General features: G+C 38.6%; 1 protein-coding gene across 1 annotated transcript in view; it reads left to right on the top strand.

The window, feature by feature from the left end:
- Positions 1 to 27,519, top strand: part of LOC103188285 (S-phase cyclin A-associated protein in the ER) — a 113,137-nt gene that overhangs the window by 55,855 nt on the left and 29,763 nt on the right. Inside the window, exon 20 of the mRNA XM_042343057.1 lies at positions 15,046 to 15,161. Coding sequence (XP_042198991.1) covers positions 15,046 to 15,161 — 116 coding nt within the window. The remainder of the gene's footprint in view (positions 1 to 15,045; positions 15,162 to 27,519) is intronic.

Genomic DNA, 27,519 nt, shown 5'->3' with positions numbered 1-27,519 from the left:
TTCACAAGTGCCATTCATACTTCATCAAATTATTATCACATAATAACCTTGAAAGTTGTGTTAACAGGCTTTTAGCATTGCGAGAGATTCAACAGCTGATCCCCAACTCTGTCCTCGTCCACACCTATGCATCTTGTAGCTAGATTGCAATCAGGGTCCTGGGGCCAATTTGTAGCCTCAGTTGCTATATCAGTTAACTAATCGTGAGAATTTGAACTTAGTCTGTATAGTCTGGCACCACAACAGCCTTACCAATCGGGGGAACTAATATTTTTATTAAACGTTAATTTTGGAGCTCACAATTCCTGAGATGCACTGCTTACTTTATCCAATTAATAAATNAAAACAAAAGTGTGGACAGATGATCAGCCCACTCTTCTCTTGTGGAATTTATGACCCTTACCTTACCAGAAGGAAAAAATCGTTCCTTCACTGCCTTTTGAAGGAGACGGGGATGTAACCCCTTGAGAGTTAAGAGTTAAAGAGAGTTACAGAGTTTGTCAGTCTTTCAATACAAGAATGCTGATAGCTATAATTACGTGACAGTATTACAAATAATTCTTAACGTGTGTGAGCAATTCTGGTGCCTGAAGGTGCATTCCATTGTATATCTGATAAGGTTGTACAGAATGCCATGAAATCCCTTCATCACAGGCTAATGTACTGCAGCGTACATGTGGAGTTTTGAATCTGTTATGCGCCATTGTTCAGGGCCTAGAAGAGACCACTTTCGGTCAAAATGAACAATACATGGTTTTACATCTATTCCTTAGGCGTATGCAAATTCCTAAGCATTTTCTCTATTCACGAGTCATTCGAGACATGTGATTTTTGTCATTTTTTAAAAATGAATACCTTCTGCCTCAGATGCTCATCACCTCAGCAGAAGCTTAAAATACAGCTTTGTATTGTGTGGCACCACATTAACCATTTTGATTATACTCTCATTGATTTTGACACTTTGCCTTTGGTAGGTGAAGTCACAAAAAATTAAAATGTTAACTTGGGATCCATCGATCATACTAAGGTTACATTTACTCAGCTGAGGGGGATAAACTGGCAATGTTTTTTTAAGCAGGCTACAAGTTCTAATCAGTAAAGACAGCAATGATTGATTTGAGTACTTGCAGCCTGTTCATGAGGAAATATATATTTTTTAAAAAGTATATCTTCAAACCACTCGGGCTGCTACTCTGTCATTAGGTTGTGGACCTAGACACATCTTACATGTCAACAAGCTACGGGTAGAATCTTGATGGTGTCAATCATTGACAGATGGGCGGTACAAGATGCTCTTAATTGAATTTCCCTGGGGAAGGTGGGGAAAACATGCAGTGATAGAAGAGGTGGAGCTTTCATGAAGCTGATATCCATCCAAGCTGTCAAATTCTGTGAGAGCTTGTTACACAGAGGTACATTTGCTAATGACTTAAGCTTAGTTTCAGGATATTGGCCTAAGGGAAAAGCAGAGATATATGGTGAACTCCAGTCTGCTCATGAGCTCTCTGTAAACCTGCATTCTAACAAAGGCAAGACTTTTAAGAATTCAAAAGAATAATAAAAAAATCTAATTGGTAGGGTTAGGGTATCTGTGATCCAGAAAAATGAGAAACATGAGATCATGGGCAAATCTTTTAATACCATTTCCCAGTGTTCCACCATTATCCATTTATACCAGTACTTGCTAAGTTTCTATTTCACTGTTTAAACTTTCCAGATGATTCTGCATCTACTGCTTTCTGGGGAGTAAATGTCACATTCGTGCAACCTTGAATATAGTTTTAAAGTCTTGCTGCTGAAGACGGACAGGCACTCAAAAATTGTATAATATCTTCAGGAGGTTGAGAAAAATAAAATGGGAGGGGAACATGAGACAACATAGGTGCACTGTTTTCTTCTGAGGCTGATGCTTTTTCAGACAAGATTAGTATCTGTACTGTCCAGGCAGTGTTCTTGGACTGATGATGATGATAATAATAATAATCCTTGCATTTGATAGAGCACCTTATCGCGTCTTCAAGACGTCTCAAAGCGCTTCACAGAATATACTCTGAAGTGAATTGACTGTATATTTTGTGGGCGAAACGCGACAGCCAATTGTGCACGCGGCAGCCAGCAGTGTCCCACAGGAAGTATTACCACTCACTGAGATAATTATCATACCCTGCTGTTGGCCATGGTGCATTCTCTGTTAATATTAAATATTAAAAGTTGTGCATTGAGCGACCAATTCATCATTTTTTTTTAAGGAATTATTACCCCCAGAAAAGTGATCCGCCAAACAACTAATAACGACATAACAACTTACTGCTAGGTAAACAGAGGCGTGTGGAATAAGGAAGCTTGCCCACCGTTTTGCCCTGCCGGGAATCGAACCTGGGTCTCTTGCTTGCGAGGCGAGTGCTCCAACCACTGAGCTACATGATCTACACTCCTCACCCCTCTCCCCAAGTTACATCACTGCGATTAGTGATACACAAACTGGTTCACTGATCTCAAAACTCAATTATTAAAGTTGACATGAGAGGCACGAATCATTTCCCAGAGGTCAGTATCTAGCTCTTACCATCCATGGCTAAATTTGCGGTGGTGGAAATCAATTATAAGGTTTGAACGCTGCATTTTTTTAAACTTTCTATTGGAATATTGAACTAATTTAAATCAAAAGCGTGCCCTGCAAAGGGAAGAATTATTTCTCTCTTCTCCGAGGTTGTCATAAAATTTGTATTAATTATGTTTTGAATGTTTGCTATTGATAGAACATGGCAACCACCAGTCAGACATAATAAATCTCTTCTTGTGCAGCTGATCATAATTCACTTAAAACTTCATCACTCACGGAGATAATTATCATACCCTGCTCTTGGCCATGGTGCATCCTCTGTTAATATTAAACTACAACTTGATATTGCTTGAGGTTTATATTACATACGCTTGCTCCTTTTTTTTATAATTAAAATATCCTGAGTGCTGTTAAACTAAATGCAACCATCAGGGGCTGTACTGGGTTAGCGGATATCAATTGGGGGTAACAATTGAGCTCCCACAATTAGCCTAATGCCCCCATGCTTCTTTTTCTCTTCTTCTTCTCCCCCCCCCCCCCACCCCTCCCACATAGCTAATGTTCATATGGTTCTGAACTATACTCAGCCTATCACTCAAAGGCCATAGCCTGAAAGCAGAAGGTCTCTTGCGGTATAAATAATCACCCGTTTATTCCTAGTAGTTTAGACAACAAGGACTTAGACATAATAACAGCAGAACTGAACTCCACAGCATGACTGTAAAATCATGAATATTATTCCACTGCAAGTAATAGTAAAGTGTGTCACAGGAATAACGTTGAGTATTAATCCACCGGATGTTTAAACTTCCGGGACGCTACCCTGTGTGAGGAGCGCTATATAAATGTAAGTTGTTGTTGTTGCCCACACCACTAAAGTACCCTGAAGAAATTAGAATTTGATATAATTTATATTTTTTAATTTTGTTTCAATGCACATGTAATGATCAACAGCTGAGGAAGATTGAGTCAAACCTGTAACGCACAGGTTTGATGCTCCTGAATTGTTGAGTTGTATGTTCCCTGAATAATTACCATTGCTCGTATCTGTACATCCAATTTGTATCTTCCAAACGCCAGGGGCCATTCCATTTTGATTGACACATTTGGAAACAAAAAGTACAGAGGAATCCTAATAAATGATTCAAAATTGTCTGAATAAGTTGTCATCCTCCTCCACAAAATATTGCATCCTCCTTCTGCCATCTGGGGTGCACCGCTTCCAATTTCTTCCTCTGCCCTTTTGCTATTGGTTTGGCTATTTTCTGTAGATGGAGGTAAACATCCATAACCTTCTGAGACAAGTACTACCAATTGAGCCAAACTGATACATATTGCAGTATACTCCCCATCCAGTAAGTGCTCCGAGATGCCATCCGGCATGAACGGTGCTATATAAATGCAAATTGTTGCTGTTATTCTATTCCACTGATCAGAAAGCTGCCTGTTTAAAACACTTTTATATTGTTTACTTTAACGTAAGCCACAAAGATAAGCACACTTTTCTTTGCCAGGCCAGAATGGGTCTGTTTATAGTGGTGCAGGTACTGGAGTTTGCAGAACCTGAACACATGGCAACTACCACAACTAATCTACAAGCCTTATTTCTGTAACATTTAGGCCAATTGGTGATGGATTGGTGATCATTTACAGACGTTTTCTTTGAACTAATCACTGTCCCAATCTTTCAACTTTTGATGCTTCAGGGAAAAGGATAAATAGGAATATGAGGAGTCTTGATTTTTTTTGTTAAGCACTCTGTCAGTTTCCATGATTGCATGTTCTTTCAATACATAAGCATAAAGAAACCATTATTACTACAATGTGGAGCTAGTTACTAGCATGGTAACATTCTAATGAAAACTATTTACTTATGAAGATGAGTTATGGATACAGGGAGGGGGAAGGGGGATTTAATTTGGTTTCAAAATTTTAAAAACTTCTAATTGGAAGTGTTTTTGATTATTTGTCTTGTGAGGAAATTTTCCTGCCCTAAGTTGACTTAAAAGCCTTTATTTTGTAATTTTTTATATTTTTTAAAAAAGCTCTCCATATCGGGAGATGTTTTGTGCTGTGAGTTTGTAACAAATGACAAGGATAAACCATTTTTACCGTGTGGTACTTTCTTTGACCTTTCTAAGATGGTCCCACAGTGACCACTTACGGTTTGCTGCAGTGAAAGGTTTTTTTCACACCATTTGTCACTTATTTGAGATGTCCGTGATTTACTGTCTGGTTGTGTATTTTTTCCAGATAAGCTTGACAACTGTACACTTGCATTTTTCTCATCCTATGGGAAAAGTCATGGATTTTAGAGATTGCCTCATTTCAGTTGAAAATGTGTACAATACAGTATTTACACTTCTAACTGCAAATTCTCACTTTACAGTTTGCTAATGTAACTGTCTTTGTAGATGGTCCAATCTCAATGGGTTATAAACGGATCTTATCTTTTTGCTTAAAACACACTTTTGCAGTTCACTGATTGACATCTATGTCAGTGTGTGATTCGAGATAACTAACACGTCTTGCTCTCAACAACCACTTTCAAAATAACTTGCAGACTAGAACTCCAAGTTTCTAAATATTTAAGGGTTGTCCCAATGAATCCTTTTGGAAACGGAAAGGGATCGTCAAGATGTCACTGGACAACTTTGAAAAGAAAAATCTATACTGATATAAATATCTTTAGAAAGAACATTTTTAAAACATCTAAGATGGGAGCAAAAGGTACTTTAATAAATTGAACATTTTTAAAGCAGTATACATATTCGTTAAAATGCTCAATGGATAAGGACAACTACTTGTGAGTACTTGCCAAATGTGAGTTGTTAAAGGGGAAAGATGAATGCACCATGGGGCTCATGTTTGATCTGAATTCTTTAGTGTTTTCTTTCCCTTGTATGCTTCTGTTTTTCCCTCCCCTTCAATTGGGTGTTGGAGCATAAATGTTTTTTATTTTATTTTTCATTCAAATTGAGTAATGCAACAAATCTTTTTAATCTATAAACTCCATGAAACTCTGGAACATTAAGCTCCGAGACTGCCCCATGTGAAGGATGCTATAAATGCAAGTTGTCGTTGTTGTTGTTCAAGAACTTGTATGGTTGGTATTTTAAATGCATGCAGTACAATAGATAAAAAAAACGTTCAGATACAACAGCTTTACTTTTGGAAATAGTTAAAGTTGAACATTTCTAAAGCCCTAAATGTCTCATGGGATTAGCCTTAAACCATTGTCTTAAATTTTACTAGTGTCCAGGAAAAAAAGGCTGATTGTCCGAGGTTCTGTAAAAGAACTGCAGAAAACGGGCTTCAAAATCAAATATTAGATTCAAGAAGTTTCCAAGCTTCTGCACAGTATCAAAGTTTAAGACAGTTGTACTTAGGCTAAGGTTATGAGCAATTTGGGATCTTCTGATGTCCTCCAAAGGTGCTCGGAGAAGTCTTGATTGGTACTTTGAACATCACCAAAGGTAAGTTTTCTTTCCTTGAGGTTGAACTTGGTCTCAGGTAAACCACCTGCCAAAGTCAGGCAAGTCTGCGGTAATCCAAGGCATTATTGATAGTTCCCATGGCGATGTGAGCCAAAGTTTCACAACCCTGTGAGCCAAAGTTTCAACTTGCAGGATGATCCTTTTCTGGGAAAACTACATTGCCTTTTCTGGTTACCATTTATTTCAAGGGCTTTAGATTTTATTTTTCTTAACTGTTTTGAATTTTTTTTCAAATCTAATGGAACAAAAGGAAAGCACGTTCAAATACTGTGAGGTTTTCACACCATTTTTTTGGCTGAGCAGTGGTAATGTTGAAAACTTACCAGTAGATGACACCACTGGAAGCTTGAATAGTTCATTTCATCTTTCTGTTCACAATAAACGCATTGGAACTCCCCTAAGTTATCTTCTAATGATTACACCACTATAGAAAAGACAATGTTTCACAGTTTGGTTTGTCAAATGTATAGTTTTAACCATCTTATTCTGAACTAGTGCTATTGGAGATCTCTCAGCCTGTTCCTTTGTTTTTAAGACAGTAGGTTCACCAGCTCCGTATTAGGAATACTTTTATTATTGCACTTAGTACCAGGTGTTGGTACTCCCTCTCCAGGCAGTCTCCAGAGCTACTACTTCCATCAAAATTTTACTCTGGTTATTATACTAATCCTATACAAAGTCTCTGATGAATATTTGCACAATGGCTAGCATAGCAGCAAACATTGATGATTCATATAATTTTGCAGGAATTTCTGTTCCATCCCTTGCTCCTCAGATACCACAGGGGTACAGGGATCCTATACATAACATTTTGCCCATTGTGGAACCAGTGAAAGGTCTCTTTCCTCTCCCCCCCCACTCCCCTTTCAAAGTAATAGCTGTAAAATTACTTGCAACCCTCAATGTTCCCTGGTCTCTTTCACAGTGCTATCCCCGGACCCCCCGACCCCCCGCCCCGAAACTTACTTCTCCAGCCAATGTCAGATTCATGTGACTGGTCAGCTCGGATGTGCTGTTTTTTACTTTATGTTTGGTCCCATCCAGCAATAAGACATTTCATTTTTCAGAATCTGGGCTTTTGACTGACTACAAAAGCAGCCCTGAAAGCACAGTTCTCAGTCAATCAAAAATCCTTCATAGGAAAATAAAGTTGCTCCTACCTCAAAAGTGGACAGTGAGCATCAAATGAAATTGAATGAAAGTTTTAAAAATGACAACTGTAATACCTTACACACCCACCCATAGTAAGGCAAAGCTGCAAAGTATCCCTTCTCCCACAAAGATTTTTAGATAATCCTTTCCCAGTGGAATTAAGTACCCACAGGGTTTTTGCATGGTTTCTCAAGTTACTTGAACATCAATGAAAGGTTGTCACCTACTTTTGTAACAGGTTCAGTTAGTCAGCCATACCTGTGGGTTTCTGATGTTTAATTTTTCTTTTTTTAAAACAAACTGTTGTAGTTCAGTAAATTGGGAGTGGGCAGTACCTGGGCAATACAGATCAAATGTTCATTGTGGACACATTCAAAAGGTACCCACAATTTTCTAATTGGTGGAAGATTTTTTTTAAAAATGTACTTATTGGCCCCCTACATGGTTAGGCCTTTCTACCATTTTATTTTAGGAAAGAAAGCTTTTCAGTTTATCAGCAGGAATAAATAGTGTTAACTGGAACAGATGGTAAATTGGGGAAAGAGGAGTATTCTCTTTATATCTATCCTGAGTCACAAGGTAGGTGGACTAAAATTAATGACAAATTTACATTTAGTTTTAAAAGAAAGTGATGTAGACAAATGGAGCAGCTGCATTTGTCAGTATTGTCCCACAACTAACACAAGATGGGTGGTCAAGAGTAATTCATTTTTTTCAGGTTAAATTAAACACACACTTGATTATTTACAAAACATCTAAACTATTAATATAAATGAAAATGCTATACACCACAGTGAGAGACAGGATTTAATTTATTTGAGTCTCTCTGTTTCAGACTAGAACCTTCATAATCCCCACAGTATTAATGTTATAGGATGTGTGAGATGTACCAAAACTCACAGGGTACTGTGTTTGAAATTCAAAAATATTCTTAGAAAGAAGGGTGAAGAATGACTAGCTGGGATTGCGGCCAGTTTCACAGTCAAACACCTTATTTTACTGAGCAAAGTTCCTAAGGCGGTCACTTCCACATTCAACACAAGCTTCTGCCTTACTGCGACAACAAGCTTGATGTTTGAAGGATTTGGCACCTTCGGATTCTACCACAATCAGTGATGCAGGGCCGGGTTTGTAAGCAGTGGGATCAATTCTTGGTCCACCCATTTATTCAGGTACATGGACCAGAAATAATGTTCCTACTCTTTCATTTATTGCAATTAATTTTTTTTTGTTTCCCCCCCACCCCATCCCGTCGACTTCTAATTCTCCTTCAACCAAATATCTTTCTTGGTGATCTTTATCTTTTTTGGATGAAAATATTACTTTTTAGATATGTTGCATCCCGATAGTTCCTTCACCAGGCCAACCAGCAAAGTTTGAGAGGTTCTGATGTGAAAGGTGCTTCATAAATGTAAATTGTATTTTATTTCAACCAGAAAGAAAAGGATTTAGCATAGTTGTTTATTTCGCATCTCAGACTGTAAAAGGCACTTTTGATGTAATTGGTTTGTCTACAATTTGTGCACATTAAACCAGTTGATCTGAATTACTAAACCGATTTGAACCCAGTTTGTGCACCTTTTCACAGCATTGAGATTACACTGAGCTAATTCCCTGTGCGCAATAACAGTGACTTGAAATTCCCGTTTAGTCATTAATAGGATAGCAGCACATTTGCTTGTTGAAGTTGTAACCTCTTGCAAATTATGGAAATGCACCACTTGTACTGTTTTGTGATCCTTTAAATTTCTGATTTCCATTGATTATTATTGCCCATAGAAATAATTCTAGCCTTGACCTTTAAGAGACGAAAAATAAAGTGCCTGTCCTCTCAACCAGGTTCTTTGCTGGCTGATGGGCATGGAGAAATAGTTATTAGAAGTTCATGATGAACCAGTATTTCATACTTACTAAGTTATGAGCTTACAGTTGATGTAAGGGAGGGGGGACAAATAAACCAGACTCCCCTTCCAGATCCAGAGACCTCTGTTGTGAGGACAGGTTCAGGCTCAGCTGTGATGTCCGCTGCAGTTAAATTGCCTGGCAGCCCTCGATGCCAATATTCACAAAATATTAATGGTCACTTCTGTGAAGTACCAGAGTTTGCCCGAGGAACCATACCCCAGTGAAAGTAAAAAGGAATTCAAAACCTTCAAGGGAGGTGGGAAGGAGTAAAATTGGCAGGGAATAAAGTGTGCATTTTAAAGTGCAGAGCCTCCAGACAGTCTGACCTGCCAATCCAATTTACATCATTAAACAGTAGCTATGGTGTTGCCACAGATCCAGCGAAACTCTGTACTAATAAAATGTTCTAATGACTGTTCAACCAGTTTTCTCCATCTGCTGCCGGAGTCTGAGAGGCAGGAGAGGGGTGAGCACCTCAGCTCACACGGACAAAATAACAGGTTATACAGGAGGCAAGTACAAAGGCAGTCCAACCGAGCCATTTAATATGCAGCCACCCACTGGAGATTAACAGCTGTTTCCCCTTTGATTGGGTTGTGTAATAACAGCTACATTAGGCAATAATTGGATATGATTCCTGGGCCATATAATTCAGCTTGAGAGTGTCATTTTGCTGGCCTGTATTTGAGCTGTATTATTAAAGAGGAGCCTGTAATCCCATTAGTCAGCTGTCAAGAAAGGATTGGAGGAGGAGGGGGTTGGGGTGGGGGGGATCTCAAATTGCGTTGCGACACACCCTATAAGTCTCCCTAACCAACAATGACAGCAACATGGATAACTGTGTAGAGGAGGGCAGTTGCTTGGGGGAGCTCATTACAGCAGCATTCTTCACAGCAGCATTATTTCTTTTGGTTGTAACATTAGATTTCTCTTAAGGTGATTTAGTTACATTGACAAAAGAGCCTTTGAAAAAGCACCAAGTTATATTTTCTTAAATTATATAATTCAGCAAACTAATAAAGCCAGCTTTAGGATTTAAAACAATATCTCACTAACTGCACTCCAGTGCCTTATTGCCCAACAGGGCTAAACTCATTCTATCATATTTTTTCATCAAGTAGCTATCTGGTATAAATACAACCACGAAATACCCAGTCTTCAAAGTGGGCAAAGATGTAAATCCTTTTTGTTGTAGCATTCAACATCAACTAACAAACCAAAGTAAGTACTCCAGAATAACATTTGAAGCTGTTTTCTGGTGATTTAAGGGTCAGTGTTGTTTTATTCACCTGGAACTTGAAGAACGGAAGAGTCCACCCTTTATTGTGATATCTCTTCTTAGAAAAGTGATCCTTAGAAAAAGTACGCTCTTACATATTAGCAGGAATGCAAACACTGACATTGGATTTTCTATTTCACAAGGTGATCTGTGTGTGTGTGTGTGTGTGTTGATGGGTGGGTATTTCAACTACAACAACAAACAAGTTACATTTGTATAGCGCCTTTCACATAAGGAGGATGTCCCAAAGCGCTGCACAATCAAGGATCTGCTCCCGATCTGGTGGTTGCAATCACGAGGGGCGCAGGGCAAGGAGGGTAGGGGTAGGAGAGTGACCGAAGGCACAGTCAAAGAGGAGGAGGGTCTTGAAGGAGGCAAGGGAGGAGGCGAGAGTGGGATGGAGTTCCAGAGTGTGGGGACAGAGAGGCTGAAGGCACGCCCCACAATGGTGGACTATCCCACTTCTGATCAAGCGAGATTCTGATCTAAGGCATATCGTTGTGCAAGATTCCAAGCAGAGACCAGGTCTAGGTCTTTTCCCCATGAAGGAGAAAAAATTTGAAGGAACATTATTATTCCTGTATGGCACTCTCATGCATCTCCAAGGGTTACTGGGAGCAGGACGATTGGATGCCTTTATCCGAGAGACCAGGGAACAAAATATTTTCACATTTTTCTGTGGTGTTCTGGCTGCTTAAGGAACATTACTGTGTGCGAATTAGCTGCTACGTTTGCCCACAAGTACACAATCACTTCATTTGATAGCTATTATATGTGAAGCTTGAGACATTTTGACACTATAGACACTGTATCAAATGCAGGGATTAAAATTTCGAGAAAATTGTAAATTTGAACTGAGTGATGACATCCTTTGTAGGATCTGACAAACCTTCCAGTGAGTTATCTAATGACCTATCTTCCATCTGAGATGCAAGTCACATTCCCTGTACCGTCCCAAATTTTAAAAATGAAGCATGAAGTACTGATTCCTGATTTTTCAGACAGCAGTTTGGAAACATTCCCTATTTCACTTCCTTAATTTTTTTCATGCTCTCTTAATAGGATTAAGTTAAATTTATTTAAAGATGCCAAACAACTAACCCAAATGGTTAAAATCAAGCAGCTTTGAAGTTGTGGCTTTGTGAGTAGCGTGAGGAGCAACAAATGAAATTGAAACTACAGATTAGCTAATCAAAAGCCTCCATCTGTCAGAAAGATTGTATGTGGAAATGTTTGCTTATTACATTCCAATTATTATAAAACTTTGTATACCTTATGTGACGCAGCATTAAAGGCTTGATACCCTGTCTCCAATATTCTTCCTTTGGTTTGGTTTCTTCCTTTCAGAAAACCCACCCTACTATCTTTCCATTATAGCATGAAACTATTTCTTAAACGAGTCAATTTACCATTCTACCAAGTAATCCACAATGAAAACAGGGTATCAATAAAACACTGAGCCTTTAATGAAACTTGGGGTCAGATTACAGCTGAACTGGAATGTCCATATCTGCACCCAGCCAGGTTGCAAATAGATGCCCTGCTGGACTATACTTTTTTCAGTGGTATTCATTTATATTTTTTAAAGTTGTATTTTTACAGGTTATAATCCTTGCATTTCATATAGTGCCTTTCACATCAGGAGGACTTCTTAATGCACTTCACAGGATAAGTACAACTTCATTTTAGATGAGTTGGGGGAAAAAAAGATGAAGAGTACATTTATCCTATGTTCTTTTTACAGGAATCCTGTAGCTCTGGTTAGAGCACTCGTCTTTTAAGCGAGGGACTTGGGTTCGATTCCTGGCAGAGCTAAACCTTGGGCTACTTTCCTTACTCCACACCCCTGATAATAATCCCTCAAGAAAAAAATCAATAATAAATTGGTCACTTCAATCCACGACTGTTTGTGGACACTGCTGAGCGCAATTGGCTGCCGCGTTTTGCCCATAAATATACAGTCAATTCACTTTACAGTATATTCCGTGAAATGCTTTGAGACGTCTCAAAGACCTGAAAACTGCTATATCAAATGCAAGGATTATTATTATATATTATTATTTTGGGGGTTATTTAAGTATGTTTTTCCTCGCTGTTAAGTATGATGTGATGTAAGATATTTGGAATTTGGGATGAAGCTTGACTTCCTGGTAACGTTATACAGCTTCAAAGTATTTATTCATTGTATAATGGCTTAATATGCCTGTCCATTCTTCTAGATACATTGCTGTGAACCTCAACACAGAATATTGTGCTTTCACTGTCTGCCATATATTCCCCAACTGGTGGCAGCTGGTGGCCTGTCCTCCTGAGGGAACTGAAGCACTCTGCATCGCAGCTGGGCAGGGCTGGCCCTGTTTTTGTTGCTCACTTAAGAGTTGTTTGTTTTGTCAATGATGGGCTACAATGGATTATTTAGGCTTGTTTTTAATGACCAGCTATAAAATTGTTTTCTGCACAACTGGGCTTTTAGAGCACACTCCACCTCAACTACACACCCTATAAAATGTACTCAGTATAATTCAGCCAAGTGTCATCGATTTGAGAGAGGATTGTCATTAGTTTGAATGGTTATTGTCCAATGGTTACTCAACTAAAGATTTCTGTTGGGTCAAGCTTCTGAAAGTATATTTTTTCTAATTAACACAGACAAAGACAGGAGTGCTTACAATAATATTAGATGAGAGAATTGGTCAGACAATTGCCGATTGTTTGCATTGTTGTAATTTATATTGAATTTCCATGATGGGGAGGTATAATTTGCAGTGTCTTTTAGGTAGAGGACCACTAAAAGATCAGTTCTTACTATACCCTGCATTCACTAGCATCAAAGTAATTTATTTAAAAAATTCAAATTCATGATAATGAATTACACTAGCTTTGACTGCTATTCATTTCCTTTTAAAGTTAAATATCGCAGAGGATTGAGTTTCCATTGTACGTGGTAACACCTAAACAGTTTTGTCTTTTGCTCAATACACTCGTCAAAAATGACATCCAAAATGATAATGATAATGACATTGTAGTAAGGAAGAAGAATAAATCAACACAGAACAAAATACTTTTCATCTTATTACAAAGGCCACCGTGTGCCAAAAGGAATATCAGGTTGATATGAAACTGAGACCAGGGCACCCTTTCTGTTCTTTAGTTCAGTAAAACCGACCCTCTTTAAAAACAGGAGACATTGGTTTCTTTCCTCCATTTTTTCTCCCCTCCTCTCCTGGAGGCATTTTGACTCTTGTTTGCAACTGTTAGAGTACAGTTCAAAGAAAGAAAGGAGTTGCATTTTTTATTATTTTCTCATGTTGAAACGTTCTAAATGACTTTGAAGTAATTACTATCAAATGTAGTAATTGTTTTTGTGGGCAGTATCTTGGGTGCCAGGCATCTTCCACTACCTCATCCAAGTGGCTTTAATTGACTTGCAAGCCTTGACAGTGACTTTTGGAGGCGTATTTGGTGGCATCATAGCTAAGCCCAAATGATCCTTTCCTCAATGGGCATCTACATTCCTCCCTCCAGCAGAGCTCTGAATAGTGATCAGAAGCAAGAACGCCTATTGGTGATGCAGTTTTGGACACTTTTCAAACATTGATGTGTTAAGAGTTCAGAGAAGAGCAACAAAGATCATTCTGAGACTTAAGGTCTCATGTTCTAAGTAGAGACTCACAATGCTGAACTTTGTTCATTAGGGAAAAGAAGATAGAAGGTGGGGCGTTATGATCCAGATTTAAAAAATTCTGAATGGAATAGATGATATAGATGTTTGCATGCCATTTCATGTTGATGGCTAATGTGAAAGCAGGGGACACAGACATAAAATGAACATGCCTCAAGCAAGTGTAGAGATTAAAAGAGAACTCTGCAGGATTGTAGAATTGGCAAGTGAGTAACACTGGGTCATCTATTTCTGATAGATGCAAAACTTATCAGGAAAATCCATCACAGAGATTTTAACACGACAGCCAGGTAGCAAATTGCTCTGCCTTTTAACAAAGTGAGTTGTAATTAAATATATATAGTCTTTTGTGTATCCTTCCTTTTTAAATAATAAGATCATGTTTATCGCATTTCATCATTGAAAAGCACAATATCATCTTAGCAATACCTGTATAATATTAAGTAGCCTGCCCCATCCATAAGAAAATAGTAGCGGGAAGGTTGTTGAAATTTAATTTAATAATAGTAGTTCCGCTTTTTTGCAGGAAAGGTCACTATGTGGCATTCATGTGCATTATATTTCCGTTTTGTCTCCTTAAGGACATAATAACCCAAGTGCAATTTGGTGTTGAATATGAATCGACTCTTAATCATTGAGAAGAATTGTCTTCAATACTGCAGGGTGTTTGATCATGCTGCGCTTTCTCTTGAAGTCTTCCACAAAAAATTGCAATAAATTTTAATTAAATTACTACCCCTAAATAATGGTTAATGTTACTTTTTAAAAACAATAAGGGGTTAACTGATTGAGCGTAGTCAGGTCAGAGAGTCTTGTTCTAATTTTGTAAAACGTACGTTGCTTCTTATTTCAGCAGATTTCCCAGTTCACTTGTGTTTGAAAGAGAAGAAAATGCTTGCTCTATGAATGGAATTGGACACGTTACTATTTAGAGCTTCTGACTGGGTTTCCTGTTCTTTCCTTGCAGAACAATGCAGATAAGATCGGATTCCAGGTCGGCGGAGGTCTAACTGCCCTTGAGCAGATCCTTCAGGTTGTTACTGCTGTTTCCAGCCCCAACATTAGCCTGCGGATTCCAATCAAGTGAGTGTTCTTTTCACAAACAGCTTGCTTAGTTTGAAGGATAAGTACTACCTTATTTCTGTATTACTTTCTACCTCCCCCAATATTTGTTTCCTTGCATTGTTTGGGTTCCATGTTGCACTTTGTTTTATTTGTGCCAATATTTCCCCTCCAATTTAACCCTCCATTGCTTGTCAGCATTTTGATTCCGATTTCATTTCAGCGGGGACAGGCTTCAGTATCTTTCCAAGTGGCCATTGTTCATCTGTGATCTTTAACCGTGAATGCTGACGGCACATTTTATCATTTAGTGGGGGTGAGTGGTGGAAGGGCAACCCCAGCTGACATTGACACACTTTCCAACAGGGGTCTTTAGATGGTGATCAGGCACTTGGCTTGTAGATAGATGGACTGTACCATGGGTTGATTTGATCGGATTTTGGTTGGATCTCACATTCTAGTCTTGGCTTAGTCAATAGAGCAAGATTTTGCCCCATATGTCACCTTTTTCACACCAGTATTTTGCCTGAAATTCCGGCTGTAGTACTTCATTACTATTTTTTATGTAGCAGTTTTTTCCATGTTCTTCATTCAGTGGAGCACAATGATTTGTTTTATATCAATTGTAGATTAGAAACCTCTCCTCAAAGATTCTGGCATGGATTCCTTCCTGTAACACAGCACTTCAAAAGGTATTTTGTGTTCCTTTAGTGAAAGATTGAATGATCCATTTTCTCCATTTTAAAGATTCCCAGTTGATCAGATAGTAGTATACACAACTAGTTGCTGAGCTAATATCCAGCACCAAGTCACTATCAAACAGTTTAATCGTTTCAGTGATTTCAAAATAAATACAAAACGTTTTTATATTTTAAAAAGGCTTGAAATTCCCGCTTAGTGAAGTGCTGCGTCACAAAGAGTGAAAGATCGCAGGTTAGAATCCTGGTCTTTGCTGAGTTATCTGAGCTCAGAGTAGCTGCTGATCTGCTACAATTGACTTCCATGGTCATGGGTTGCAAGGAGGGAAATTTGGCCAGATTTTCTGCTCCGGATTCCTATTGACATACTCCACTGCTAGGGGAGTGCATGCAGGAGGATGTCAGCTGAGGACACAATCAGGTTTGGCTGTGGTGTATCGAACATTCATCAATCAGGTTCAAACATGCATAATGGTAACGTAGACAATGTGTTCTGCACCTTCATAATCCTACCCCAGTGGAAGGGAATAAAGAAGTGAAAATGCCATCAGGAGAGGAGGCAGGGAAGAAAAATTGACATAGATTAAAAAAAAGCTGCAAACTAAGAAAGTGCCAGTGGTTCTGTGTTTTTTTAATTAGAAATTTGCAGTCGGTGGCTTCAGTGACCCATAGCTGAGCAATCGTGTGGCATTTGAAAGCTTCAGAAGATATCCATTACTCACGAGGTTAATGAGTTGCTTCATCTCCCATATTCTTCACTATGACAATATACACACAGCACAGATCTCTTTCTTTTTAACTACTACTTTAAAGAAGAGTGATTACTTAAAGATTTGAAGAATAAATTTGCTTCAGTATATCATTCTCGTCTGAAAGGATCGTGGTATTATTTCTTATGTTTTTTATATGAACTTGGGATGATGATTTTGAGCTGCAATAAAAAGATAATACAAATTTCCAGGGGCTATTTTGTTTGCTATGAATTATTAAAGATGAAACTATGCATTTTCATAGCTTTGGAGATTGGAAATATTTTTGCCGCTAATTCAACATTGCTAATAGGTGAGCAGTGATTATTTTCCCAGGTTGCACCAATTATTTGTCAATTAAATCGCTGGACAGCTAACTCCTTCCTATTTTCCCTACAGAGTAAATTGTCTTCTGATGACAAATATTTGCCCTTCACTCAGTGCCTCTTCTGGTGGCACATCCAAAATCAGGAAGTCATAGGGCAGGGAATAGCAGGAAGAAAGACCCATCTCTATATGGAGTCCTGTAGCTCAGTGGTTAGAGCACTTGCTTTGCAAGCGAGAGACCTGAGTTCAATTCCAGACAGGGCGAAACCTTGGGCAAGTTTCCTTACTCCACACAGAGCCTAATAATAATCCCTCCAAAAAACAAAAACAATAATAAATTGGTCATTTTCAATCTACGACTGTTTGGGGGACATTGTTGTGCGCAATTGGCTGCCGCGTTCGCCCACAAATATATACAGTCAATTCACTTTACAGTGTGTTCTGTGAAGCGCTTTGGGACGTCCTCCCGACGTGAAAAGCGCTATATCAAATGCAAGGATTATTATTATTATTATTATCTCCTCCTAATTTTAATTGTAATATAATAGTAATGTCAACTCTCTGCATTAGTTTGCTTTGTATGCTCCACCTTACCTTAACTCAAGCAATAACTCTGCTGTATTGGATTGTTAGCAGGGCAAAAAATGCTGAAGTAATTATTATTTCATGTTGATATTTTGTGAATGTTTCTGTGACTGATATTGGGTATTTAGGGAGAGTAAACCTGGAAGTGTGCAAAGGTTAATGTTTATTTCGAGCCAACTTTGAATAAATGGATTCATTTATGAATTGAGTGGCTAACTTTGTTTCTGTCAAAATACCATTTCTGTTAGTATTTTGACAGTAGTAGTGTAAACAGAGAGAGATTAATGAGGCAACTTCTTGCTTAGTCATGTGTGAGTTTCATTCACTCAGAGGGGCCTTTCATCATGGATGAAAGAATTTCAGTCAGCCTCTGCCTCACAATTCTACCACATTCTATTACACAGGGCATTATGTTGCAGTCAGAATCAGCACTTATTTCAAACTAATTTTTTGCTAACTTTTTCAAAGTTTTGTTTCTCTTTCATTATCTTATTCAGATCAGTGATTCATCAGCTGACATACTATTTGATCCATCTTCACTGATTCCCAACAGAGAAACCTAACAGTGTGGAGATGCAGGGGCAATTATAAGAACCTTAATAATCCTTACATTTGATATAGCTTTTTTACACTGGGAGGACAACACTGGATTTATTATGAATTAGTGACTGTGTATTTTGTAGGTGAACACAGCTACCAATTTGCACATAGCGATGTCCTACAAATACCCGTGAAGTGAATGTAAGACTGAGCTCCTGACGTAAGTTAGATATTTGTAAAATTTAACCCTGTATCCCTAAGTTTGTTTCACCGTCAAAAGGAAAATCTTCATCCATGGTATGCTCTGGTAGCAATCATATAGGATGACTTGAGCAAGCTGCTTTGGGCCCATGTTTTCACAGGCTCTACTCTTCAACAGGGAATCAAATCTGTTGGTGCATGTTTCAACTGGTGAAACTCAACTGATCATTCATAAAATGACAAATGTATAGTTTGATCACTTTGAACTTTTGAAGCTACTGTCTTCTCACATACGGTGTGAAGGCAGTTAGCATATCACTGAAAAAGGATTTCAGCCCTCCCACCCACTCCATCTTAATTTCATCGTTCATGTCCACCAGGTGGAACACTCTGCACTGTGCTGTGTGATTAACTCTTTGCTGATTGCAGACTGCTAACGAAACTGCTGTAAATTTGTCAGCTGTCTTCTCACTTATTGCATTCCCATTGCATTCATTCCCAGGATTTTCCCATTAAAGTCTCAAGTCCGATTTTTCATGCTTGTTCCATTGCGACGTGATGTAGTTGGCATGCGTCCCTCTCTGTCGCCGTCCCCTAACGGAGAAAGTATTTACACCATTACTTCTTCCACTGCACTATCTATCAGCAATTGTCGGGTCTTAACCTGAGTAAATTGTATTCCTAGTTTATTATATGCATATCATGCAGTCTCATTTGCAATATATGCAAACCAGAATTTGTTGCATTTGTGAAATTCAAGACCCATAGGTTCCAAGCTGTCAAAATACAGAAAAAGAAGCCAATAAGCAAAACATAAATGAGAAATGGCCTTTTTGCTCCTGGGCTTTTATCCAGATTTTGCTGACAAGTGACTCGCTGGCCAAGAATTTCACAAGTAACAATTAACACATCCTATTTGCAGATGTTGCAAATTAGACCCGAATATTGTATTCATAAGAAGAGGGGAAGGCGTATTGTAAATATAGGCTCCCCAACAGGGCACTGCGCTTTATAAAAACTAACTTAACACTGCCCAATTCACATGCCTGATGCCCTTGTGAGTTATGAGATCTGGCTGATGAGGTGGTTTATTTTTCATTGTGAACCACAAGACCCAAATTGTGGATCTGATTTATACCACTTAATTTTTCCCTCTTAAATTAAACAATTTGGAGAATGGACTTATTTATTCAAAAACGTGACATAACATCCCCCGTGGGGAGAACCTGTGGGAGTAGGTATTTTGGGGAAGGAATGTTGTATGATTAACATCGCAAAGAGCCCAGCTGAATGTGATTTGTGCCAAAGAATACTGTTGGATATTGGAGTAAATGTATAAGGTAATATTAGGCCTTTGGTGAGTATGGGTTGAGTCCAGAAGCCAGGGTCCGATTATCAGAACAGTTATTTCAGCATGTGTGCTGCAACAGTGGGAAATGTATGTTGGAAATGTTAAAATAGACGTGATCAGAAAATAAGCCAGAGGAAATGAACCATCATTCAGACCATCTAAACTGTCATCCTGTGCAGCTTGACATTTTACCCTACTGAATAAACAGGAACGAACAATAGTCAGTGCAACAAATGCAACATGTAACGCTCCTCTGAATGTGTTATTTGCAACCTGCATATTGGTTTGAGACAGTGAACAGATGAAGCAATAACCGATTCTCATTGTTGCTTTTTAAAATACGTTTATGTAGCCAAGAGACATCTGTACAAAGGATATCTCAATGCAAAAAGTGTTGAAAAGATACCCCACCCCAAACTGCTGACAATTCACTCGCCAAAATTTATCCTACTTTTATTTTGCATAGATATTAATGACAAGAGATATCAGTAGAACTCCACGGCCCAATAATTTGTCGCACTGTTTCCTTGCTTGTCTCTTATTTTGTGCTCTTCTCACCTAAAGATAGTAAACCATGCTGGGATGTGGCTGTACAAATGCTGATAGTCCTCCAGAACCTCACCCAAGCAAGTCATTCCTCTCATGTACTGTCTAGCAGGAGTCACTGGATAGCAATTTGAACAGTAACCCTGAACTATTTTTTTTATTGCATTGGCTGGGATGCTGATTCACTGCAGCCCTCTTCCATTGGCTCAGTTGAGCTTGGTTGATTGAGGCTTCTGTTGTAGTGCTGTCTCCTCTGAGTAAAGACCGAATGCACTCTCCAGAACAAAACCTTGTACATATTGCGTGGGATGTGTTGTCCTCAAATTTGATTGTTTAGGACTCAATTTTCTATTTGTGCACCATCTGTAAACCAAGTGTGCAAAGGAAATTATGGGTACCTTTAATTGTATAATTAACTAATATATTTAATTGTATAATTAACCAAGTATATTTATTCTGAAAATTAACCATTCCCTCTATTGATTTTAATTACACAATTAAGGACCCCTGCAATTCTCTCTATACACGCATGTTTACACATGAAGCATAATGGACACCAATATCCCAGGTGATATGCTGCCAAGAGATTATGGTAATGTAATCGTTCCTTGAGAGAGTTTAAAGAATATCTACACAAGGTAGCAGCGTCCAACATATCTGGGACGTGCTAATTAGCAAGTTGCAAACTGAAGGGTACAAATTCTGCATCGTTCAGTGCTTTGAACTCTTCCTGAGTTGATAGACTAACTCATTGCATTATTGATACGGATATAAAATAATGGTTTTGAACTACACGTTTTGTTTTGCCTTGAATTTCAGTGGATGGTTGTGAATAGAATCTGCCAACTTGCTCGTTGACAATTCATCAACGGTTAATTCACTTTACAGTCTATTCTGTGAAGCGCTTTGAGACTTCAAAAAGACGTAAAAAGCGCTATATCGAATGCAAAGATTATTATTATATTATCAATATCTTTCTTATTTTCTGGTTGACATTTGAGCATAAAAACAATTTAAGCAAATATATCTGTTCTGTCCACCTTTATAAATCTGCGCCTGTTTTATTTATCTCTTATGTCATCACATCACGAGTTAGCAGTAGCTCACAGGGAAATAGACAACACGGACAGAGCACAGCAGGCGAGATTCACTGTTTTTCTATCCTGAAATAACTGCAACTGTTTGAAACTGGCAGTTAATGCAATACAATTAACCTCCTACAGGGAGGTTATTGTCGTTACCAGGTTATGCCCTTGGTTTAATTTTATGTCTAATATTTTCTTTGCTTCTGGCTGGTGGTGGTGTTTCTTCAAGCGTGGAATTCATTTATTCCTGGCTTTGAAATTATATTCATTCAGATTGAGTGGGACAGAGGGGAAAGAGGAGTGAAAGGAACACATTCTTGCTGAAGAAACAGCCCAGGTTTAACAAATAAGCCTGCTTTTCACACTGCATGTTTTTGTTAAGCTTAAATCTTTTTGAACGTTGCGTGTATTCTGGAGACTTATGTGTTACTGATCATCTGCAAGTGCACAGACAAAATGATTTTATTCTTTTTCTGTCTTGGTGTCATTTCTGTCTCTTTCTTTCATTGTCCTATTTGGATTCTGCTCTCTCTCTATCTCTCATTCTATCCCTTTTCAGACTATTGTTTCCCTCCTCCCCACCTTCTCTATGTCTTGCAAATTTTAATGAAAATCAATTTAAATTCCAAGATAGGATTAAAATGATTTGTGTAACATTGCCTCACAAAGTTAGACTCAAAGTAGGGGGGAGGGTGAGAGAGGGGGTGTATTTTAAAGTGATCAAAAGATAGTCACCGCAAAGAAAACAAGAGGTTGTGATTTAATGGAATATAATCAAGTGGAAGATAATGGATAAAAGCACGTCCCAAAGTTCAGTTTGGGAGTTTCTGCTGTTTACAGTTCACATAAATGATTTGGCAGCTGGAACCGAAAAACAGTTTGTGTACATTCTGGGTCCATACCACAATAGTGATATCCTAGCATTAGAGAAAGTTCGATAGCGACTAAATAAATCCATGATATAGGAATCCGGTCTATGAGGAGAGATTGTGTGTAAACTGGGAATGTTTTATAATGGAACAAAGATGATTGAAGGGGTATCCTATTCAAGTCTTCCAGATTCCACGAGTAGAGGCAACTGAAGTCTAATATGTCATTCAATATGATGAAGCGTTCCACATCAAGAGGTCAAGTTCTCAAACTCAGAAGGAGGAGGGTGAAAATTTGAATTGAGCCTCTTTACTAAGACTGCGGTGAACATGTGGAACTGTTTGCCCAGGGAGGCAGTGAAGGTGAATAGTGTCGGCGGTTTATGTGGGGAATTGGATAGGTTTTTGACAGCGAGGGGATTTGGAAGGTATGTGAGATCTAGAAATGTGGTATTTGTAAATTAGACTGGCCAGATGGACAGTTATAGTCTCTTCCGGTCGTGCACATTCCTATGTTCCATTTAAGCCTTATGTTTTATATTCTTTGTAATAACAATGGCTATTTAAAACAGCTTTTTCTAAGTCTTATGTCATAGTAGTGCACTGTGCCTTTACGAATCTAGATAGCATCAATTTTAAAGATTAGGCATTCTTAGAATGCATAGAATGCAGGCCTTTGCAGGAATTAATGACTGTGCAGCAGTTGTATTGCATACTGTAGTGTGTTTACGAATGATTATAATTCCACCACAGTAGTGCATCTTTTAAACGCATCTCCTGTTCAGATGGTTCAGCCCAGGGAGTCCCCACTAATCATCGAGAGTGTAGGTCGCAAATGAGCACAAGCTTCCCTGCCCTTAACTTATATTGTTTTATATTGTTCCCCATTGTTCCCCTATTACATACTGTTATGGTCTCGTGCAGAAACCACTCATAATAAAATGTTCTGTGTTCTGATACTCCTCTCTATAGAAAAGATTTTTCTATTCTCTCCTTCAACTCTTCTCAAAAAGTTTCCAAAACCACTGCTCCCTTGTTACGGATTTACCAAGGAGTGAGAATAATCTTTCAGATCCGCCAAGCTAAATATTACAACCAAATACTTGAATGCATATGAGCATTTATCTTAAAGGATTGCTATGCAGAGATTTTAATTAGAAATATATGAAATGAGTTTAATTTGCTTTCATCACTGCTGAAAAGAAACTGCAACGAAAAATGTTACTCTTCCCCTAAATCAGCTGGTTGCTCTCCCCCAGCACCAATCAACAGATGTGATAATGAGCTTGTAGCATCTGTCACTCTTGTGCATGCTGCATGGGAATTGGATCAGCCAGCAGGTGGGTGGGAATGCACAGCTGCAGTGCCCAAACCCACCCAAATGTGTACAGTGTGTATGTGTGTTTGACCAAAAAGCCACATATAATGGAAATGTCCATAAATGTATACAGTGTTTTTTGTTTCACATGCTGTGATCTTATGGTATAATTTGTTATCAAAAACTGTGAAGGGGAAGAGTTCATGGCAGGGATTACGAATAATTAGAAGAATTTTGAACTAGAAATTTAGGACTCGCTGGGTGAAATGAAAGAGAATAGTTTGTGAATTGTTGAAAGTAAATTTTAGTGCATTGCAGAAGCAGCAGTCGACATATTCCCATGATATAGTGCTTATGAACTATTATTATTTAGTAATAGTTTAATATTAAACATAAAAGTAATGTATTTTATGTTTCATGTAATATTACATAAAAGTACCAATATACAGTCAATTCACTTTACACTGTATTCTGTGAAGCGCTTTGGGACATCTAGAAAACTTGATGAAGCGCTATATTAAATGTAAGGATTATTATTATTAAAATGGACATAAAATTATCACCAATGTTGAAGTCCATGTAGAACAGCATGTGTCTTTCACTGAGTCACTGTAGCTCTATTCAATTTCATGGACCTCAGGAGTCTCCTTTGATTGCAATTTGAAATCATGAAATTTGGAAATGAGATTGGTGTTTCAGCAGTGTTTTGGTGATCAAGTGCAAGCACTGTGGTGTAATATTGAAGCCACATAGGCAGTTGATGCAGCATTGCTTTCTTATTTCTGAACTCCACGTTGCTAAATATATAAGGCAAACAAGACTCTGTGTACAGTAAATATACATGTAGTCTATATCCTTAAGGTATTTTCGCCTAACACAGGCCCTGTTTGTGGTTTGCCACTTCTCCAGCTTGCTGTCTTACTGTTCTGACAGTGATATGATCCTGCATTAAGGTCATTATAGGTTTCCGGGAATTGGAGAATTCTTATTGGAAAATTGCACGGTGAGAGATTGTTCCACCTCCACAGTGAATGCAATGCTCGTATGGGCAGATGGATGTACCTCTTAATCTGGCAGTACAGGTTGTGCTGAATTGCTGTGTCACACGTTAACCAGTTGTAAACCATCAGTTCATGTTCGTCACTGTGAGAGTCAGTCTGCTGTCTGTGGCCAGGTTAAGCTGCACAAAGAGGGTGAGGTGATTACATGGCTTATCCACATCTCTTCTCAAATCCAAGTAGCATGGAGCAGCTCAAAAGAATAATCCTGTGTCTGTGCCTTAAAAGGATAAGGCCTTATTATAAAAAGATTTGAAAAATGCATGTTCATTTGGGTTACTTTGGTGGCCCACCACACTCAGCAGGAAGGCAGACACAGCAAGGGATTTTGGACAGTGAATAGGGAACCCACTTAAATGCATAACCTTTCAGTGAATAGAGGTATTTAACACCATGTGCCAATTGCTCAGACTTGTGGTAATGCTCTTAATAAGGTAATGTTTTTACAGATAAAATGCACTGATAGGTGAGCAATGTTTCACTGGATTTGTGTCCTTGTGCCACAGTCTATCTCTGGACTTTCGCTCTCAATGAGGAATGGTCCACAGAAATGCTTGGCACCTATGTTAAGTATGCTGTCTGTTCATCACTGCTAATATTAACAATCCCTGTGGTATATAAATCTCCTTGATTCACCATAAAATGCCGAAGAAGTAATTAATATATGAAAGCTTGGGTTTTTATTTGCCCTTGTAAATTATGAGTTAATTTATGCATGAAGAAACCTACTTGGGTACAAATCAGATTTGGCAAATGGACAGCAGTAGGTCACAGGTTGTCATGTGATTCTTCAATTGGTCAAGTTCTTGACTCACTGATGGGGAAGCGAAGGAAATACTCAGGCACAACTATTCCAGGCTACTCTTGTAAGAATGGTCTTCAGAAATCACACAGAATTAGAAATCTAATATGTAGCAGTTTCTAAAAAGATTCCTTAATAGGAAATCTTGAGTGGAGACTTATTTCGTTCCACTCAATAGTAGGTTGTGTTTGAGCAGAGTACCCATGTGTTGGAGTGACATGCTTCTTTATTAAAGAATTCCAGTTGAAATTGCTGCTTATTAGACCCCAGCATAGCCTGCATTTCATCAAATAATTGCAATTTTGTTTGTTTCAAGTTGGTACTTAGACCTTGGTGGTGCACAACAGCTTTACCTTGGTTTAACATGTCATCCAAATACAGCTGCTTCAAACAACAAGGGTCCAGCTCAGTGTTGCATTGGAGAGCCAGCCAGTGAAAAATTGGTATGAAACTCGTGAACTACTTATAGTTGCATGAATGCATTATCCTGACCTGCTAACCCCTTATCAACCTGTCTGCTCCCTCTGTTCAGCAGGCTCCGGCCTGCTCCATGTCTCCCTCCCTACCATCGGCAGTCGGGCTTTCAGCTTCTGTCCCCACCCTTTGGAACTCCATCCCACAATCTCTTTGCCTTGCTCCCTCTCTTGCCTCCTTTAAGGCATGACTCAAGACCCTCCTTTTTGACCGTGCCTTCAGCCGCCCTCTTACCTCTCTGCCTTCCCTCATCCCAACTCTGTCCCCCCCACGCTCAGGTCCTGATCCCTGACTGTTCAGTGCTTTGGGATGTCCTCCCAACGTTAAAGGTGCTTTACAAATGTAATTGTATTATTGTTATGTCTGTTAACAGATTTTATCCTGTGGAAAATGCTGAGATATGCATGGTATTTCACAGGAAGAATATGACACCATATCAGTGGGTGTTTAATTTTAATTTTAGCAGTGCATATTGCATCTGTGTCGCAGTAAGATTGATATGAAACTGCTGTCTAGAAACCCCTGTTAATTCAATTAAATGCGACGTGATTAAATTTCACAGGAGCTGAAAGAATGCAATCTGTACAGCTCCATTTTGTATAAATCTTTCCGTTAATATGTCAACTGATTGCTGAGTACATTTATTTAAAATATTTAACTTCAAAAACGCCTGGGACTGCATTTATTTTTGCATGCTTAAAGTGGGTCAGAAGTGTGTGGGTGTGTGTGTATGTAATTAACGTCAAGTATGCAAGCCCCACATGGCAGTCCTCAAGTGCTTTTTCCTGTCACAGCTCATAATTTTCATCACGTCTTTAAGTGTTTAGCATTTATTACTAAATAAAATAAATATATCATGCTCACGGACTCTGATAATGCAGCTTGTGACCCGTATTAGTCTCTTTGTTTTTTCTGCTGAAAAAAATAATCAAACTTAACACTAAATTTTGGTTCCCTGAATGTTTGCCAAGCTGGAACCTTAACATTGAAAATGTTTGCCTTTCATCTTAAACTGGGAAAAGTGTGACTTTGTTGGTAACTAAGACACTAATAAGCCTGTTAATGAGACTGCTGATCACAACATAATGAAATTGGTTTCCTTTTCCTAAATTCGGCCTCAGACAAATAACTGTTATGTGTGTTATTGTGAAGGTAGCTACACTTGCAGACTACATAACCAAGCTTATTTCCTTTCCTCTCCACCCCTCTCCCAACACTCATGTTTAGCTCTACAGCACTAACTTAAATGTACTTCCTTCGAACTGACTAACCCTCTAACCTTGGTAGGGGTGAAAGTTAACTGATTGCTCACTACGTCAAAACAGTATCAGGCAGCAATAAACAAGACAAACAGGATGCTGATATTGTGATATCAGTTGAGTTTAGATTCCATTGCCAGACAAGATGGTTGAGACCAGGACACTGGACACATTTAAAAGCAGCTGGATGCTATGGTGGTAGGGTGGGTATTCTGGACAGATGGGATCAGATGGGAAAAAGCACCTTTTTCATTGAAAACAATCTTTTTAAAAATCCACGGGTTCATAAATTTACCTCTAGCTAAAACTTGGCTTGCTATCCGTACTGGCATAGAACAGACCAATTGTAACTACTATATACTTCAAATTCTGTCAGAAGTTATAGAAAAATGTTTCTTTTGGGGGGGTGGCGGGGAGAGAATAGAAGAAGAGTCATTACATGGAAACTAAATGTACCAGGTCTTCATTAGCTGATGTATCCAGGGATCATTGTACAATTGTAACTATATTATTTTCA

Source organism: Callorhinchus milii, unplaced genomic scaffold (assembly GCF_018977255.1).
Source record: "Callorhinchus milii isolate IMCB2004 unplaced genomic scaffold, IMCB_Cmil_1.0 Scaffold22, whole genome shotgun sequence".
Lineage (NCBI taxonomy): Eukaryota > Metazoa > Chordata > Chondrichthyes > Chimaeriformes > Callorhinchidae > Callorhinchus > Callorhinchus milii.
The sequence above is the reverse complement of the archived record's forward strand: the minus strand, read 5'-3'. Positions and strand labels throughout refer to the sequence as shown.